The following is an 18981-nucleotide window of genomic DNA, read 5'->3' on the forward strand; positions in this document are numbered from 1 at the left end:
CTTTGAATCTTACTGAGATGATTCTAAATGAAATTGGTCTTACATCAACTATTGAGTTTAGAAGCCATTTTTTAATTATTAGTGCTTCACCTTCTCTGTGATGGTTATGCTTGCATTTTTAAGTCGATTTTTCCCTCACCTGTCCAGTGGGTCTCTGCAACGCTCACTATTTCCCATTTGAACAATTCAAGTTCTCTCTCAAATCAGTTTTAATTTGCCAGGTTTGTTCATTATTCTGCTGTTGATGGTTAAAATATTATATATGCAGGGTGATATTATATATTGTATTATTTTAAATATTATATTTAATAAATTGTATTTATTATATATTGCTGTCTTCTCGCCTACTCTATGTAGGCCTGAGTTCGGCGTGTTGGCAGTAGCATTATTTCTGCTTCTATTTGCTGGCCGATTCATCTTTAAAGATTTTAGGCAATTAATACAGCTGGCTTGCCATTTTTCTGCTGCATACCTGTTGGTCCTTGGGAGGTATTTCATTCCCCCCCCCCCCCCCCACACACACACCACCACCCATTTCCGGGAGGCATTCCCCGATCCACCACCTGTGGATGCACTTTGTAGGGGTTACAGGTATCCCTGAAAAGAACCAAAGATTTACTGGTGTGTAATATGTTTTTTAGGCTCTGATTGATTTGAAGGTCTCTTAACTTTACAGAAGTAGGTAGAACTGTTTCAAATATACCACACTATTTTATCAACTTAGTTGTTTTAATAGCAATTTACCATTTACCATAGGTTTTGACTAAATAACATTGTAAACAGTATCAACTCATGTGACAAAGAGACTAAACTTAGTACTTTCACTGAGCAAGTAACAACTATTATAGGTTGCTAAAGATACATAAAGCAGAAAATCTATTGCTGCCAATAAAATGTATTGTGGATCTACCTATCTGGCTGTAAGGTTTGTTTCTTTTAATTTCAAAAGTAACAGAAAAAAATGTTTTTTTTTTTTTAATGAATCCCATTTTGTTATCCTCTTATTTACTAATAATCCTATCCAGGATATTTTGGTAGTTGTAAAATAGAAATCCTGACATTATCACATCTTTGATTTCATTCCTATTATTATTATAATATAGGTACCTCGAAGGAATCTAAAGAATCATTGTGGCAGACCCACACTAACCGTTATTCACAAAGTATCTATCATGCCTCTCCTTAATTTCATTCACTGATAAAATACATGAATGCCTCTAACAGTTATGTGTTTTGTTGGTGAATAAATTTTGTTTGTTCCACCCATTTATCACTCTCCAATCAAGAAATTTTGGCTGTTGTGGGCAAGTGGTTAATAGAAAGATGGAATCCATTAAGCTTTCTTGAAAAACTGGCAGTTAGAAACGTTGGGGAAGACAGTGTGGGAAAGGCTATTCTAAAGAACTGAGGTAGATGGAATGAAGGGAAAAGACGAGAAGTTGGGTTGAACCATGTGTTGATGTTGATGTGTGGCTGCTCGTGTTGTTACATGGTTAGAAGAACAGTATTGACCAGTTGAGGTGCAGTCTGTGAGAGGATTACTTACTAGATAGATTGCCCTCTTCTGTATCTCAAGAATTCCTAGGATTTTTTTGCATATACCACTCCAAATGTGAAAACAATATTATTATTAAGAGAGACCTCCAGGGAGTCAGGAACTCATTGAGGGAGGCCACATACTACATGCATCAGCTGTCATATACTTCTTCTTGAATTCATTCACACTGCTTACAAGTACAACATCCAATGGCAATCTATTCCAATCACACACCAGTCTGAGAGAAAAATCTAGATCTCACACCCTTCTTGGGGGCATTCATTCTTAGCTTCTGAGGATACCCTCTTGTCCTTTCCCCAACCCTATAAAATGAAAAATTTTATCAACTGAAATCCTGTATGACGTCTTTCAGAAGTTTGTAAGTCTCAGTCATATCACTGCTCTTTCTCCTGTTTGCTAGTGTCTGCAGTTACAATTTAGAACACTTTATTATTCTGAAATCTGATTGACCATAGAATATTGTTTTAACATTTGGGGTGGTAAGAATTCTAATAATTCTTGATATACAGAAAAGAGCAATCATCTACCTAGTAAGTGATCCTCGCAAAAAAAAAAAAAAAGTGTTGTTGACCACACTTTTGTGTAATTCTTACCCCCTTGTTCTCTCCTGACCTATCCTAAACATTATTGTAGCCTACCAACCTTCCATCTGTCGTTGGAAGCATTCCACAGCCGTCATCATTCCAATCACTTGCCTCTGAATCTTCTCCAAGATTTCCACACATTTCCAAGAAACTCAGGTAATAAATCTGTGCATAGTAGTCTAATGTGATCATATGTGACAGCCTTATGAAGAGGAATAATAATCCCTATGTCTGCTTGTCAATATGTTTTCAAAATCCAGGTAATGCTTTGAGCTATCTTGTCCAATTTGCAATATGATCTTTGAATTAAATTTCCTGCATTCCATCAGTTATGAACAGCTTGTCTTTTAATTCCAAATTCCTCAATTTTAGACTTTGCCATATTAATCTGTGATAACCATTATCCTTTGTCCATGTTATCTGCACATTTAATTATCCTGCAGCATCTCTATGTCACTTTTATTAACTATTATCCTCTACAGTTTTAGCGTCATCGGCATACCATTGGATATTCTGAATGAGATTGTTCCCTATATCAGTAATATACCAATTAAATAGATATGATCAAAGTGGAGAGCTCTCTCTATGGCACACATACACCACTGATTAAGTCTAATCCATGTTATCAACCATCCTCCTTTGCTCTAGTTTACATAATAGAGTTCTGTTTGGTAAGCAATTCATCCATCACTTGATTATAGAAAGTGAGTAAGTTACTAAGATAAGTGCTTGACATAGCTGTTCATCCTTATAGATAATCACATTCCTATCAACCAATACTAATTCTACTTTTGACCAACTTCACCAATACTTTAATAACCACTCCTGAAATACTGATAGTGTATTCTACCTATATGTCAAATTTCATTCTACAGTGGTGTCAAAGTTAAGGACGAACTGCATTTTTACCTGTATATGAAAAAATTTTCATGACTACAGCCATGTGGACATAAATTTACTGCCAGTATACTAGTAAATTATATTAAACAAAAAATGTTACAAATTTCTTAGAAATTAAATTGCAATACGTTTTGCAAAAGTTGCAGATTTCCAAAGGATGTAGTTAATGTACAGCGCTCAGAAAACTATGCAGAGAGACATTTCAGTACAAGCCCTTATCCTTGTTCTGAATGAGGAGTGGGCCACCCAAAACTGCAATGCAGCTGTCACAACATTGTACCATGCTTAGCACCAAGTGATTCAGGAGTTCTTGAGTGGCCCGCTCCTCCTTCAGAACAAGGATAAGGCCTTGTTTGTTTTCTGGAGGGTAATTTCAAGTAGCAGTGAGTCTCCCTATTGCATCACCAATGTGTTCCATGGGGGGGGGGGGTGAGATCTGGTGAGTGTGCTCACCACTCTATTCAATTAATATCCTCTGTCTCCAGAAGTATCTCCACTGCTCGTGTACGATGTGGTGTGGCATTGTCATCCATAAAAATAAATTCTTTGCCTACAGCTACACAGAACAATCAAACATGATGTTGAAGAACTTCATTGTGGTATTGTTCACCAGTCATAGTCCCTTTTTCCATCACTTGTAGCTTGGTGCTTCCATTAAGCATAATGCCTCCCCAAATCATAATCCCAGCACTGCCAGATCAAGTGTTGTCTAGAATTGGAAGAAAGACTAAAATATCTCTCATTTGTAAAGAGTACAGTACATTAGCCAACTGGCATCTTGTCCAATTTTTATGAATACAACATCCCTGAAAATGTGCTGTGTATAAAGGGATGCAAACTGCTGGCCTCTGGGCATATAAGCCTACTTGTCGCAGATGCCTGCGACATTTTGGTGAGATGCCTGCCTACCTGTTCTTGAATTGAGCCAACTTGCAAGCTGACCTGCTGTGGTGCATCGATTATGTTTTGTGGTTATAACGAAAAGTCTGTCTTCATGCTCTGTGGTAGTGCAAGGACGACCTCTTAGCAAATGTCTGGAACACATACCATTGGTTTGAAATGCTGCTCAGAATCTGGATACAATGCTAAGTGAGATTCCAAACTCTCTGGCAATATTAGTAATTCTGCAGCATTCTCCTTAAGCTTTCAAATAATCCTTTCCCATGTGAAATCATCTTGACCAGGGATTCTCAACCTATGGTACACGTACCACTAGTGGTACGTGAGCCACTGCCTTACTGGTACATCTAATATCTTGAATTAAATATAGTTGTATGCCACTGAAAAAGGTTGAGAACCCCTGATCTAGACGATGTCTTTGATATGTGCAAGTTTGCATCTTCCACGAAAAGAGTTTCCTTCGAACATAATTTGCTTAGTACAGCCTTTTGCCTTTTATCCTGTTGATTGCTACCACGTGACCTCTTTGCGCACGATTAAAAAATTTGAATGTGTGCCTACTTTCTTCTCAAACTTGTCAGTTATAAGAATTGCCACAAGCTGATTCATCTGTATTTGTGGTTGTAATCTTCAGAAATAGTGTTCGTATTTAGGTTTAGGACACCAATGTATATGCAAAAGAACTTTTGCTTAAAGAACCATAGCTGAGACAAAAATGTGGTTAGAAACACTTCCATTTATTATAATCAAGTGGTTAACATATCACCTCCAACCAGCAAAATGTAGGCTCGAATCTTCCCATAGGTGTGTGGTTGTCTTGTCTTGTAGGTGAATTTCATTACCTGGTGTGAAACCAAAACCACCATCCTGAGGCATGTAGCAGCTTCAAAAAATTTCATGACTGGTGGGAGACAATTTTTCTTGGGTGGAAGACATTAAAAAAAAAATATCCATGGCATTGGATACAATGGTATCTGGTCATACATAATGACAAATTTCTATTCTCCACAAGGAACATTTTACCTAAGTTGCACTCTAATTAGGATATTTTCAATGTAGTTTTTTATAAATTAAATGTGGTACCTTAAGAGATTTATATCTGTAATTTTTTGTTTTCTTTAGGACTCAGTTGTTCCTAATAATAGTTAACTGAATTTATTTTTTATTGATGTTCATCATTTTAACCTGTTTTCTTATGTTGCCATTTTAATTGTAGGTTCTTATGAATGTAAGCTCTGCCTGACTCTTCACAATAATGAGGGAAGCTATTTGGCCCATACACAGGGAAAAAAACACCAAGCAAATTTAGCAAGGAGAGCTGCAAAGGAAGCAAAAGAGTCTCCTGCCCAGCCAGCACCAGCAAAACCACGAGTTGATATAAAGAAATTTGTCAAAATTGGAAGACCAGGTTATAGAGTAACTAAGCAACGAGAACAAGAAAATGGACAACAAAGTCTTTTGTTTCAAGTTGATTATCCAGAAATAAATGACATAATAACTCCAAGGCACCGGTTCATGTCAGCATATGAACAAAAGGTCGAACCCCCAGACAGAAGGTGGCAGTATCTTTTATTTGCTGCTGAACCTTACGAAACCATTGCATTTAAAGTACCTAGCAGGGAGGTAGATAAGAGTGAGGGTAAATTTTGGTCGATGTGGAATAAAGAAACTAAGCAGTTTTTCCTTCAGTTTAGCTTTAAAGCAGATCCCAAAATAAAACCATTAGCACCACCACCACCTCCAGCCAGTTTACCTCCTCCTCCGCCACCACCTCCTCCACGTCCCCAAGGACCACCACCACCTCCTCCACCTTCTCTTCCTCCACCTGTTCCTCCTTTATTGCCACCTCAATTGCGTCCTATTGGACCACCCCTACCTCCACAGCCACCTCCTGCTCATCCTCCCCCACCTCCCAATTTTCTTCCTCGACATCCATCTTAAAGGTGAAATGACTGTTTCTTATATGTTTATGTATTATAAATTATTATTTCTCAAATAAATTTTTTTTAACTTTTATAATTAGTTTATATTGTAGTTATACTATCACAGATAACAAAAACCACAAATTTGATGTCTAAATTCTCAACACTCATTCATATCAGCATTCTTTCTGCATGATAGTGCTAATCAATCCAAAGAGAAAAAGTTACAAAAGAAGAAGCATGATGTGAATGTGAAATAAATATTGATCTCTGGTAATGAAAAAGAAGTGCAAATTAATATTTCATTCACACATTAAGCTTTTTTAGAATTGTACTGTAATTTTAAATTTTCTGAAAATGGTGTTTTAATGTGTCAGGTGACATCTTAGCCATACATGGAACAAATTAATAAGTTATACATTGTAATCAGTAATGTTTAAATGGATACAACTTATGAAAAACTTTTTCAGCCAGGCCTCATTGCTGTGAAAATTAAATTCAAATTGAGAATTTGGGCCAAAACCTATAATGGCTATCGGCCTATTGTTGGGGATCATTAACAGTACCTTATAACTTCGTTAATAGGTCTAAACTTTCACTGGCAAGAATGAATAACACAACAGACTGTAATACAAACACCTATCAAAAAACTAAAACTTAAAGGCTTAAAATAATTAAATCCTCAACACTTTTTTTTAATTTCCAAGAGTTAGAGAAAGTATTTCTGAAGGTAAAACTCTTGAGGCGCTGACTTTTGGAAAATAGTAGACAGTCGGTCTTCACTCAGTCGTCAGTGGTAGTTGAGTTTGTAACCACTGATTTCAAGATTTACAAGTAATCACAAATAAATGCAACTGTTTTGTGTTCCCTAATTTTAACTCGTAGACTAAAAAACCGAGTTCATGAGAGATGAAAAACCATATTTGCCTTTGCCAAAGATTGATATATTTATATGCAGTCATTTAGGTCTGCAAAGCAAAACCTACAAAATGCATTGTTCATCTTCTTTGTACACAAAAAAAAAAAGGGGGGGGGAGTCCAAAAATTGTCTGAGGTGAGGTTCCTGTTTATAAAAGGACCACTGTTTTCACCATGTAGTTAGAAAACAATGAAATCACTATTGGAATCAACCTGAACAGAAATGAAGATAGGTATCATCCATAGAAGCATTATTGGAAAAGAAGTGGTCATTTTCTAATTTCCCTTGAAAGGGAATTAGAAAACAGCATGTCAACATAATTGGTGTTATGTTGAAATGTTATATTTAGACTTGAAGACCAAAACGGTATCATACTGAGGTAAAGGAAAGAGTAGTGATGGCATTTAATGAACACAGTAAGTAATGTTCTTGAATGGGAGCCACTTTCAAATGAGATGTGGACAAATTAAAAAATGAGAAATTGGCAAGTGAGACTTATTTCTGCTTATGGTCACAGAAAATTCTAGTATACAAGTAGTAGAGAAACTTTGAATCATAAGAGAGGAAATTGATAAAAAGAAATAACTGACTTTTGTTGGAGACCTAACCTGTACAGTAAGAAAATTATCCAGATATTGAAAATGTTTTGGAAAAATTTGGAGATAAGGGTAGGGCCAATAAAGCAAAGTGACTGCCAAATTTATACTTTGGATAGAGCTAGTCATTACTAATATACCACAATACAAGATGAAAACAATGAGCTGCTTAGCTCAGTCAGTATAGACAAATCCCTTTGGCTGGAAAGATGTGAGTTCACATTCCATCTAAGACATGAAGAACCTCTGTCATGGATTGTCAATTGCATGTTCTTGCTGGTCTGTCTGCCGTTTTTTTCTGGATGAAAACCCTGTCACCTCTATAAGTTAGCCGATCTCATGGAGGTGACAGGGTTTTCATTCAGAAAAAACCAGCAGACAGACCAGCCAGAAGAACATGCAATTGACAGCCATCATGTGCATTGCAAGTGGGATCAACCACGCCATCATTGTATTGGGTTTCTAGAAACCAAGTTATGGGTCATTGAACCTAACAAAAGGAAAGATAAAAATATGCATTAATTCATGTGGGATTAATGCATATATTTATCAGTTACACTTTCGTTATCGTCAATGATATCTCTAGTTGGTCCAAGATACAAGAATGTACACAGGATTTTAGAATAGGAAGTGGTCACAATCTGGAGAGGATAATAATGAGCATTCCATTGAAAAAAAAAAAAAAAAATGAATCGGAATGTTGAACTGTCAGCTTACTGAGATGAAAGAGTTTAAATATCTTAGAGACTATTTGGCAAATTCAGAAGGAAAGCATTGAATCAGCCAGAGTAGCATGTGTGTGTGTAGTGAGGATGCTGTAGTCAGGAAATAAGAACGCTGTGGTGGGTGTAGAAATTTAATGTTAATAGTCCATGATAAATCATATAAAACATTTCTTGACAAGTAGGTCAACATTTGACCTTAGACAATTCGAGGGTGGTCTGAAAGGTTCTCAGCCTAACAATGAAAAAACAAATTTATAATTTCAAAATTAGATTCATTTTTCAACATAATCTCCCTTAAGACATTTATTCCAGTGATGCTCCAGTACCATTATCCTGTCCCTGTAGTGGTTCTCAGTAAGATCTGCAAAATACCCCTCCACGGCTGCAATCATTTCTTGATTTGAAGAAAAATGCTGATCAGTGAGGAAGAGAGAAGTCAGAGGGAGCCAAATCTGAGGAATAGAGTGGATGTTCCAACACTTCATAGTGCAAATCCCTTAATTTTCCCATTGCCAAAACACCTTTGTGGGCAGGTGCATTGTCCTGATGAAAGATGATTTTTTTCTTCTGCAAACCGGGTCTTTTCTCACAAATTTTTTCGTCTAGTCTGGTTAAAAGATAGGAATAATATTCCCCGGTTATTGTTTTATCCTTTTCAAGATAATAAACAAAATGCCTTTAGCATTCCAAAACAGCAATGTCATGACCTTTCCTGTGATGGAACAGACTTTGGTGCTGAACAACTGGCTTCTGTCCACTGAAGCCAGTTGTTCAGCACCGACTGCTGTTTGGATTCTGGTGTGTAATGGTGAATCCAAGTCTCATCCATAGTAATAAATCAACGCACAAAATCAATTTTATTGTTAAAACGCTCCAAACACTGTTCAGAAATTTTCATGCGAGTGCATTTTTGATCTGCTGTGAGAAAGCAAGGCACTCATCTTCTGCAAAGCTTTTTCGTTTGCAATTCTTCATGCAAAATATATCCTACATGTTCTTTTGAAATGCCTATAGTCTCAGTAATTTCACGCACTTTGACTCGCGAGTCGACCAATATCATATCGTGCACGTGATCAATGATTTCTAGTGTTACACTTTTTGGACGTCCTTCACGTGGATCATCTTCAAGGCTTGTATGGCCACGTTTTAACTCTGCAGCCCATTTCTTAATTATTGAAAACGAAGGAGAAGAGTGCCTGTAAATTTTTATGAATTTCTTTTGGCGTTAAACCTTTTTTTACAAAGAATTTTATAACCGCATGATACTGAATTTTATCCATTTCAAGGGATACAGACAATACTTTTGCTTCAGACAGCTGTATGAAACAAACCACTTGATAGAATGACTTACAATTTCACATGGATGATTATGACAGATGTACCAACTTTAGAAAAAAAAATCTTGCCAATAGTGTTGCCAACACACTTGACCTCTTTCTAACTGCTTCCCTTCCATGTATACTGTGGTTGTTGGTTCTCTCAGTAACTCAGACAACAACCTCATACAAGTATCTTTTGCCACAGAACAACTACACCCACCAGTTCACAGTCTTGTGTCCTTGGGCACTACAAGGGTACTCACTGGAAGGACCTGCGACTTCTTTTCCTCCTCCACATGGTCTGACTACTGCTTCAGTTCTTTTGATCCAAACACCTGCTCAGACCAAATAACAAATCATCCTTACAGGGATGAAGGCTTTCATCCCTCATTCAACTCCAAATTCTCAGCCACCATCCAAGCCTTGGTTGCCCCTAGTCTTCCAACCAAAGAAATCTAAAGAATCTTCAATAACCTGAACACAAATAAGGAATCAGGTCCTGATGGTATCCCACCTATTGTGTTAAAAAAATTTTGCCCCAGAACTAACACCTATCCTGTATTGCCTCTTCATTCTATCCTATTCAACTGGCATCTATCCTATAACATGGAAGCAAGTCGACATCCAGCCCATCCCAAAGAAGGGTGATAAAAATTAACAAATGAATTACTATCCAATTGCTCTCACTTCTGTTCTCTAAAATTATGGAGGTCACCAACCAACTCTTGAGCCACCTACAATCGCACCAACTAATCGGCGACCAGTAGTATGGATTTCACCACCCACCTCTGGACTCAAGCCATGGAGAAACTTGTGGTTGCCCTCGACATTTCAAAGGCATTTGATCCGGTTTGGCACAGGGGCCTACTTAACAAGCTGCCATCTTTTGATCTGCCTTCCTCACTCTGCAACTGGATCAGCAACTTTCTTGCTGGTCACTCGCTACGTGTCATATTGGATGGTTTACTCTCTCCTCAGATTTCACTACCAGTGCAGGAATACCCTAGGGTTCTGTTCTTTCACCCACTCTCTTCCTCTTGCATATAAATGACCTGCTCTCTCAGACTCCAATCCTATCTATAGCTTTGCTGATGACAGTACACTCCATTCCTCCTTTTCATTCAACAATCCTTGTAGTGTTCAAGTACTAGAATCCTCAAGATCTGCCATGACTAGTGACCTGAACTCATCTCCTAGCTCCCAGTGAGGCAAGGAGAACCTTGTAAACTTCAATTCCACCTGTCCTGTCTGATCTCTTACAAGAAAGAGCGCTCATCCCTCCCCCTTACCTTCACTAATACTGAGATATCTAGACATGATCTGATTCCTCTACTTGGACTGGGCTGCACTTCTGATCTTTCCTGGTACAACCACATTTCAGCTATAGCTTCTGCAGCTGCCAAAAAAAAAAACTTGTACTTTATTGCATGAGACACTACTTCACACCTGCTAACTCTATATTATACAAAGCCCAAATCTGCCCAGCTATGGAATACTGCTCCCATATTTGGGATAGTACACCAAAATCGATTCTATCCAGAAGAGAGCATCCCAGCTAATTAATGATCCCTTTCTCATACCCGCTTTGATCCCTCTCTCACAGACCTTAAGTTTCTGCCTTGTGCCCCCTTCTACAGATACTTTCATGGATAGTACTCTGCTGAATTGGCCACTATTATTCCTCCACTCTCCTCCAAAATCATTAAAACAAGAGCCACTGCTAACAAACACCCTTTTGCAGTCCATCTTGAAACTCACCAAACCAACTTTACTGCTTCCTCTTTCATTCCTTCTACTTCTGTCCTTTGGAACAGTCTCCCCCCCCCCCCACACACACACACGTGCACTCTCTGCCTTCTCCAAAAATTACAGTCCTCAAGTGTTCAAGCAAAATGTGAACAGATTCCTCTTTTCTTCTATTCCTGTTGCCCACACACAGCAGTAATGTGCTATAGGTCTTGTGTGTGGATCAGATATATATCTTTTCTTTCTTTCTTTTCAGCAGACCAGTTATTTCTTCTGGTCCCTCACCAATGCTGGCACAAGAATGAAGCTAGGCTGATGTCCTAGCTTCATTCTTCCTTCCACCTCCTCCATAGATGACCAAGGAAAAGTACCACAGTCTTTGCCTAGAACATAAGTTCCCAAACTTTTTCGGGCCACCGCCCACTTTGCAAGACATAAATTTTGTAACGCCCCCCCCCATTATAACAGTTTTCCACGTTCAAGCCATGTGATATTTTTGAAGTAAATAGCAACTAATGATACATTACTGCTTATACCGTTAAATTTTAAAAAGAAGTGTCCAATATGTGCATCTTGAACACAGTTATTGTTACCGATTTTGGTGAAACGTAGTCCATATGTAAAAATTGTAAAATGTGTGCTCGAATATCATTATGCATAGTTTCATACAATGGTTTAAATATGAAAATGTGGAATACAATTAAGAGATTGCATTAGTAAGAATCTTATTGTAATAATTAAAACACCATTAAATATATTACAAAATTGTTTATTTCTAACTTATACAGTAAAAATAACAAATTAATGTGAAGTTTCATGCAATGGTTTAAATATGAAAATTCGGAATGCATATTAAGAGATTGCATTACATTAGTAAGAATCTTATTGTAATAAAACACCATCAAATGTATTAGATGGTTTATTTCGAACTTACAAAGTAAAAATAGAAAGGAAAAAAATAACAAATTAATGTGAAGGATGAACCTGGTGCATTTTTAAAAGTTTAATATCGGGTTCAACTTTCGTTAAAAACAGTCGTAAATCGCCACGCTCAGTTATATGTAATCGGTTCCTTTTCTTAGATAGTAAATTCACTACAGCACTAAACCCATGCTCAGCCAAATAAGAAGATGGAAATGCAATTAAAAATTTCTACACTATTTCCCATAATCCAGGGTACAGTGTCGGTATTGATTTTTGAAGCCAGAACTCTTGGTATCCAGTTTTGAATTTTATTTTTAGTTCTTCATTTGTTGTGAGTTCTATGAGTTCCACTTCTAAATTCGATGATCCTGCTGTGCTTACATGTGAGAAAGGATCTAGAACCCAATTTGGTATATTCATGTTTAGAATATCCTTGAACCGCTCATTAAAATCAGCATGGAGAACCCTCAAGTGGTGACAGTATGTAAGTAAATCTTCCTTTTTGAGAGCCACTGCTGATAAATTTGAAAAGTGGCTATATTCCCCTCGGCCCATATTCCGCTTGAACAGAAGTTTCCCTACAAAAGTGGCAATAACATTTTTTGTTTTAATTGAATTCAATGAAGATTGACTTCATTAAATATTTTATAGAGGTCTGTCAAATAAGCGATGTCATTTTTGGATGTAATCAGGTTGGCCCGCAATCCGTCGTCTCTGTTTTCTAGGATCTCTAGTACTGAATCAAATAAATTGTAAAATCGATTAAGACAAATACCTTTTGAAAGCCAGCGAACTTCTGTGTGAAGCAGCAAACGATTGAAATCTTCATAGTTTTCACTACAAAGTTGGCTAAACAATCTATCACTCAATGAATTGCTTCTAATCTTACTTCTTTTAGACTACTCTAATAACGTAATGGAGCGACGTGTGCAGGCGTTCACTTAAATTTTTCGCAACCAAATGTTGACGATGAAGAACACAATGTATAGCGAGTACATTTGGTACTGCTTGTTTCAAATACGCTATGAAACCCTTGTGGCGCCCTTTCATTGCTGGAGCACCATCAGTAACAGCAGATAAAATATTACGAATAGGAATGTCTTTCTCTTGAAAAACATATTCATGACATTAAACATAGATTCTCCCTTTGTATCCGCTTCCAAGTTTTTAGCAAATAATAATTCTTGACAAACTTTTTCTTCTTTTATGAATCGTACGTATGAATAAGAGTAGTGGTTCATTATTTGGGAGAGTTGAATGGAAAAGTGGCATGTCTTCAAATAATCGCACAATGATTTTTCAACGTCTTCAGCCATTTCATCGATTCTTCTTTGCACTGAATTATTGCTCAAAGGAATTTTCCTGATGATATCTGACGCTGGCTTATGAAGCACAGTGTTTATTACTTCTTTTACTGCCGGCAAGATTAATTTCTCACCAATGGTGTGTGGTTTTCCCGCTTTTGCGATTAATGAAATAGTATAAGAAGCTTGTAATCCGTCATTATCTTGTTTCGTGGACGACGTAAAAAAGTTTTGATATAGTTAGACGTTTAAATATTTTTCTTCTAGTACTTGAAAATAGGACAAATGTTTATCCTTTTTTGTCAGCATGCATTTTAATCAAATGCTCTTGGAGCCTTAGAAGGCTTCATTTGAAAACACTTTTTGGCAAATCAAGCACATGGGTAATAATTGGTTCGTAGGAGACTGAATAAAACCATATTTCAAATACTGAATACTGTACTGTCGACATTTCTTCTTATATTCAGATATAATGAAGTAATAAAATTTGCAAAAATATTCACAAAATAAAAGATTTAATTTACACTTTGAATGACTCCACGTATCTCTGACACTTTCGACTGATAATTGTTGACAAAGCGCACAAACTTATTTAGGAATTCTAAATTCTTAGATAATTTCATTATTCCTAAATTTAGGAATAATGAAACTTTTGAAACCTAAACCACTGGTATTTACAGATTTGAAATCTAGCCCGAATCGACTTGCATGCATTGACTTGTTTGCGATACCATCACATTCGTGCTTTGAACAAGTCACTGCAAGCACCCATATTCCTGTCAAAGCATGCTGAATTGAGTGAATTACCTACGTAATAGTTGACCGACATACTATTAGTTAAGACTCGTCTGCTGCGTGGATAGACTAAAGCCTGTATGGCACAATCAATTTTTACAATAGCAAAAATTGAATAAATTTTTTTAAGTATATAAAAAATAGAAGTTAAAATATGACACGTTCAATTTTTTATTTTGTACGCAAGCGCATTTTGTTCGTTCAACCACGACAGTGTCCAAATAATTAATAAAATAATTACACAAGATATAAACAACAAACCATCAAAACATAACCACAGAAAACAGTATAATAAGTTTCGAATAATATTTGCTTTGTTTTTTCCATCTAGTTAGCAATATAAGTTAGTATTAACTAGGCTAACTAAAATTTACGATTTTATTTCTTTCTTGCCATTATTTTTATTCGTAATATTAAATTATATAAAATTGGGTTTATTTTTATACAAATCAATTAGAAAAGTGGTTTTATATATTTTATATATATTTTGAAATGAAATATAACGAATATATTTGCTACTGTAAACATAACCTATTATACACGCTCTATTTTCTCATTGACACAGAAAATTGACATCTATTTCTATCTGACATGGTAAATTTTCAAATGATTAAATAATTGAAATAGAAAATTGATAAAAAAAAAATCGATCGTGTAAGATGTAAGACGGGCATAAGATGAATTAAAATGCAATATTTAAATTTTAAATGATTATCTAATCGCAAAATCACGAAAATAATTAATTTTTAAATATATTAATTTCTTCTATAAAGAGCCACCGATCCCTAGACCGCCTGAACGCCCCCAAATGCTTCTGATCCCACTATAGCCCCCCCCCCCCCCCCCTAGAAGGCTTCAACGCCCACTGGGGGCGGTACCGCCCACTTCGGGAACCTATGGCCTAGAACAATATATGCCTCCTGTGACCGTCCATTAGAAAGATGGAAGAATCTTAAAAAACCTGGATACCAAAAAAGACAGCTGGTCCTGATGGAATCCCATCTATTGTGCTCAAGAGATGTGCCCTTGAACTAACAATTGTTTATCTATATGCTATGTCAAACTCAGCTGGCATACTGCCAGTTCCTATAAATAGTGAAAAATGTTTGCCATCAAGCTATTGACCTATTGCTCTCACTTCAGTTTTGTCTAGAGTAATGGAGAATGTTAATAATCAACTTCTTTGATACTCGGAGAATTGCCAGCTAATTAGTGATCAGTATGGATTTCACCAATCTAGATCCACTACATGTCCACCTCTGTACACGTGCCATGAAAAAGTTTGGAGAAATCTGTGCTGTTGCACTTGACATTTGCAAAGCATTTGATACGATCTGGCATCGAGAGCTGCTTAGCAATCAAAAAATATGCTGCCTTCCTCCCTTTGTAATTGGACGACCAGTTTTCCTCTTAGACTGATCATTATGTATAATGGTGGAAGGTGTTCTCTTTCTCTCTCTGTCCAGATTTTCCTGTTAATGGAAACATCCCTCAGAGCTCAGTCATTTCACCCACCCTCTTCCTGGTTTATATGAAAGCTCTACTCTCATTGACTGCAAACACTATTCACAATTTTGTTGATGACAGCATTTTCCACTCATCCTACTGATGCAATAAGCCTTGCAGTGCCCAAACATCTCAAGTATCAATATCATGTGTAATAAGCGTCCTGAATACTATCTGTGCAGTATCCTTCATTGGGATGATAACAAGCTGGTCACCTTCAAGGCATCCAAAAGTTTTCTCACACATAAAAAAAAGACGTTAGGTCTTTTCCATTTATTTTTGATAATGCTCAGCTTAAAAGTCCAGACCAGATCTCCCTCTTCTTGGATCCTTTCTTTCATGCTTACATGGTGATCAGAATTACATCACGAAAAATTATGGATACAACTACCGTGTTAGAATAAAACTTTAGTTTAATATAAACCAAAATATATGCACTCGACCTTTCGACCTTCACATTAAGGTCATCTTCTGGAGTATATGTATATATATATATATATACAAAGAAACAAGCTGCACTACATGCCATGCTAAAGTTACTGATCAATCGTTAAAACTTTACCAGCATCTGGTATTAAAAAAAAAAAAAACCTCACTACATCAAAGCTAGAGTCCTGTTATTATTATTATTATCTATTAGGTTACAAAGTTAAAAGTCCCTCAAAATATACTTTGAGGGACTTTTGAATGAGGAAAATGCAAGGATTCACAGAGGAGATGGGCAGCCTTCTGAGGGGATGGTGCAGAACATCAGTAGAGTGGAAGTGACGGCGGCCATGAAGAAGATGAGGAATGGAAAATCGGTGGGCCCGACAGAATTCCAGTGGAGGCATGGAAGGCACTGAGGGAAGAGGGAATTGACCTGCTGTGGGACCTGTTCATGAAAGTTTGCCAACAGGAAAATATACCCAAGGAATGGAGGGAGAGTACTCTTGTCCCCATCTACAAGGGTAAAGGGGATGCACAAGACTAAAAATTACAGAGGAATAAAGTTGATGTCCCACACAATGAAGATCCTAGAAAGGGTTCTTGATGGTAGATTGAGGAAGGAGGTGGAGATTGCAAAGGAACAATTTGGCTTCATGCCTAGTAGATCAACAACAGATGCTATCTTTGGGTTATGGCAGATGATGGAAAAATATCGAGAGAAACAAAGGGAGCTACATCTGGTATTTATTGATCTGGAGAAAGCATACGATAGAGTGCCAAGGCAAGACGTCTGGAGGTGTATGAGGGAGAAGAAGGTGCCGGAGAAATATGTCGGTTGGTGCGGGAAATGTACAGAAATGTGAAGACAAGTGTTTGGACCTGTTTGGGACAGAAAGTTTTCAAGTAACAGTTGGCTTGCATTAAGTCCGTTTCTGTTTAATATTGTGATGGAGGTGGTAACAGAGGAGGTGAGAGAAGATGCACCTTGGACAATGTTGTATGCAGATGACATCTTGCTGTGTGTAGATTCAAGAGAAGAAGCAGGAACTAAACTGGAAAGATGGAGAAAAGTACTGGAAGAGAGAGGTATGAAACTGAGCAGAAGTAAGACAGAGTATATGTGTTGCGCAGTTGGCGGCGGCCAGGAGACAGATCTGGAGCTGGAAGGAAATGTCATCAGGAAAGTGAGTGACTTTAGATACTTAGGTTCAACAGTGGAAGAAGATGGGGGAGCTGAGAAGGAAGTGAGATGCAGGATACAAGCGGGTTGGAGGAACTGGAGGGAGATGGCTGGAGTGTTATGCGATAAGAGGGTGCTGATCAATCTGAAAGGCAAAATTTATAGGACAGTAGTGAAGCCAGCTATGACAAATGCTATATAGAAACTGTGGCCCTGAGGAAAAATAACATCAGCAGGATGGAAGTAGCAGAGATGAGAATGCTTAGGTGGATGTGCGGTGTGACCAGAAAGGATCGTCTGAGAAATGACTATGTCAGGGGAACAGTGAAAGTTACGAACCTAGGAGCGAAAATACAGGAGGCAAGGTTGAGATGGCTTGGTCATGTGATGAGGAGGGAGGACGAATATGTGGGAAGGGTCATGCAGATGGATGTGCAAGGAAGGTGGAAGCGTGGGCGGCCAAAGAAGAGATGGAGGGAGCTGGTAGAAGAAGACTTGAAAATGAAGAACTTGGATGTGGTGACAGCCCAAGACAGGAAGGTGTGGAGGAGACTCATTACAAACAGTGACCACACTTAAGTGGGAGAAGCTGCAGAAGAAGAAGATTAGGTTACAAAGTTAATTAAGCTGAAGAGTAACATGTTCATGTATAAAATAATCTATAAATAAACAGAAAATAAAATTACTTATATACGTATACATATAAATTGCAACTGGTATGGATAGTCGCCAATAAAAAATGAAAAATTGCTTAGAGTCCTAAAGTCAGGGTTTGCTGAAAACTAAGTGGGCTGAATATGTGCCATCCAAATCCTTGGGATTTTTAAGCCCCCATTATTGTTAAGATAAGGGTGGTTAATCAAAATTTTACAGGCTTCTTTAAATTTCCGTTCATACCTAGTTTTGGTATGATGTAAAGAACAAGTACTTTTCCAATCAATTCGATGTAGGTGTTCAGAGCGTGATCTGAGAGGCCTGCTTACCAAAATTATGTTTAATGTGCCGTTTGTGTTCTTTTTTACGGATAGGGATTGTACGTCCAGTTTCCCCAATATAATGTAAGTTACAGCTGCAATAAATTTCAGGGTGTGCCAATGGGGGGGGAGGGGATCCTTAGAGGTGTTGAATGTTTTTTTTTTAATTTTAAAGGTGGTTTAAAAGTGGTATTAAGGTTATAATGATGTAGGATTCTATTGATTTTTTCTGATAACCCTTTAATGTATGGGAGTGTTATAGTTTTACTGTAATCTATATTACCTTTTGATAAAGTTTTATGAGAATTTTATTAATAGTATTTTTGCTGTATCCGTTATATATAAATGTATTGCTAATGATTTTTAATTCTTGTTTAAGAGCATGTTCATTAGAGCAAATTGTTAGAGCTCTGTTTTTGAGGGTGTTGATGACTCAAAATTTCTGCGAAGGGTGGTGATATGAGTTAGCATGTATATATTGGTCGGTGTGTGTCTAGGTTTACGGTAAACAGTGAAGAATAGACTGCCTGAGGGAAGACGTGTGACTAGTGTATCCAGGAACGCGAGCGAGTTCTGATTTTCAAATTTTCAATTTCAATAGTAAATTGTATGCGCTCATCTTGTTTGTTCAGCTGGCTAAGGAATGTTTAACATGTGGGCAGATAACGAAAACATTGTCAACATATCTAAGCCAAACTGT

At 37.3% G+C, this 18981-nt stretch overlaps 1 protein-coding gene across 2 annotated transcripts in view; it reads left to right on the plus strand.

Annotated features, from left to right (window-relative positions):
• LOC150098593 (splicing factor 3A subunit 2-like) overlaps nt 1-5955 on the plus strand; it is a 30744-nt gene extending 24789 nt beyond the window's left edge. For both annotated transcript variants that reach the window (XM_090405088.1, XM_090405089.1), the window contains exon 3: nt 5159-5955. In XM_090405088.1, the coding sequence (XP_090261214.1) occupies nt 5159-5883 (725 nt within the window). In that variant the 3' untranslated portion in view covers nt 5884-5955. The remainder of the gene's footprint in view (nt 1-5158) is intronic.
• Nucleotides 5956-18981: the final 13026 nt, after the last annotated feature.

Source organism: Typopeltis vanoorti, chromosome 15 (genome assembly GCF_054136105.1).
Source record: "Typopeltis vanoorti isolate ZY-2024b chromosome 15, IOZ_Tvanoo_1.0, whole genome shotgun sequence".
Lineage (NCBI taxonomy): Eukaryota > Metazoa > Arthropoda > Arachnida > Uropygi > Thelyphonidae > Typopeltis > Typopeltis vanoorti.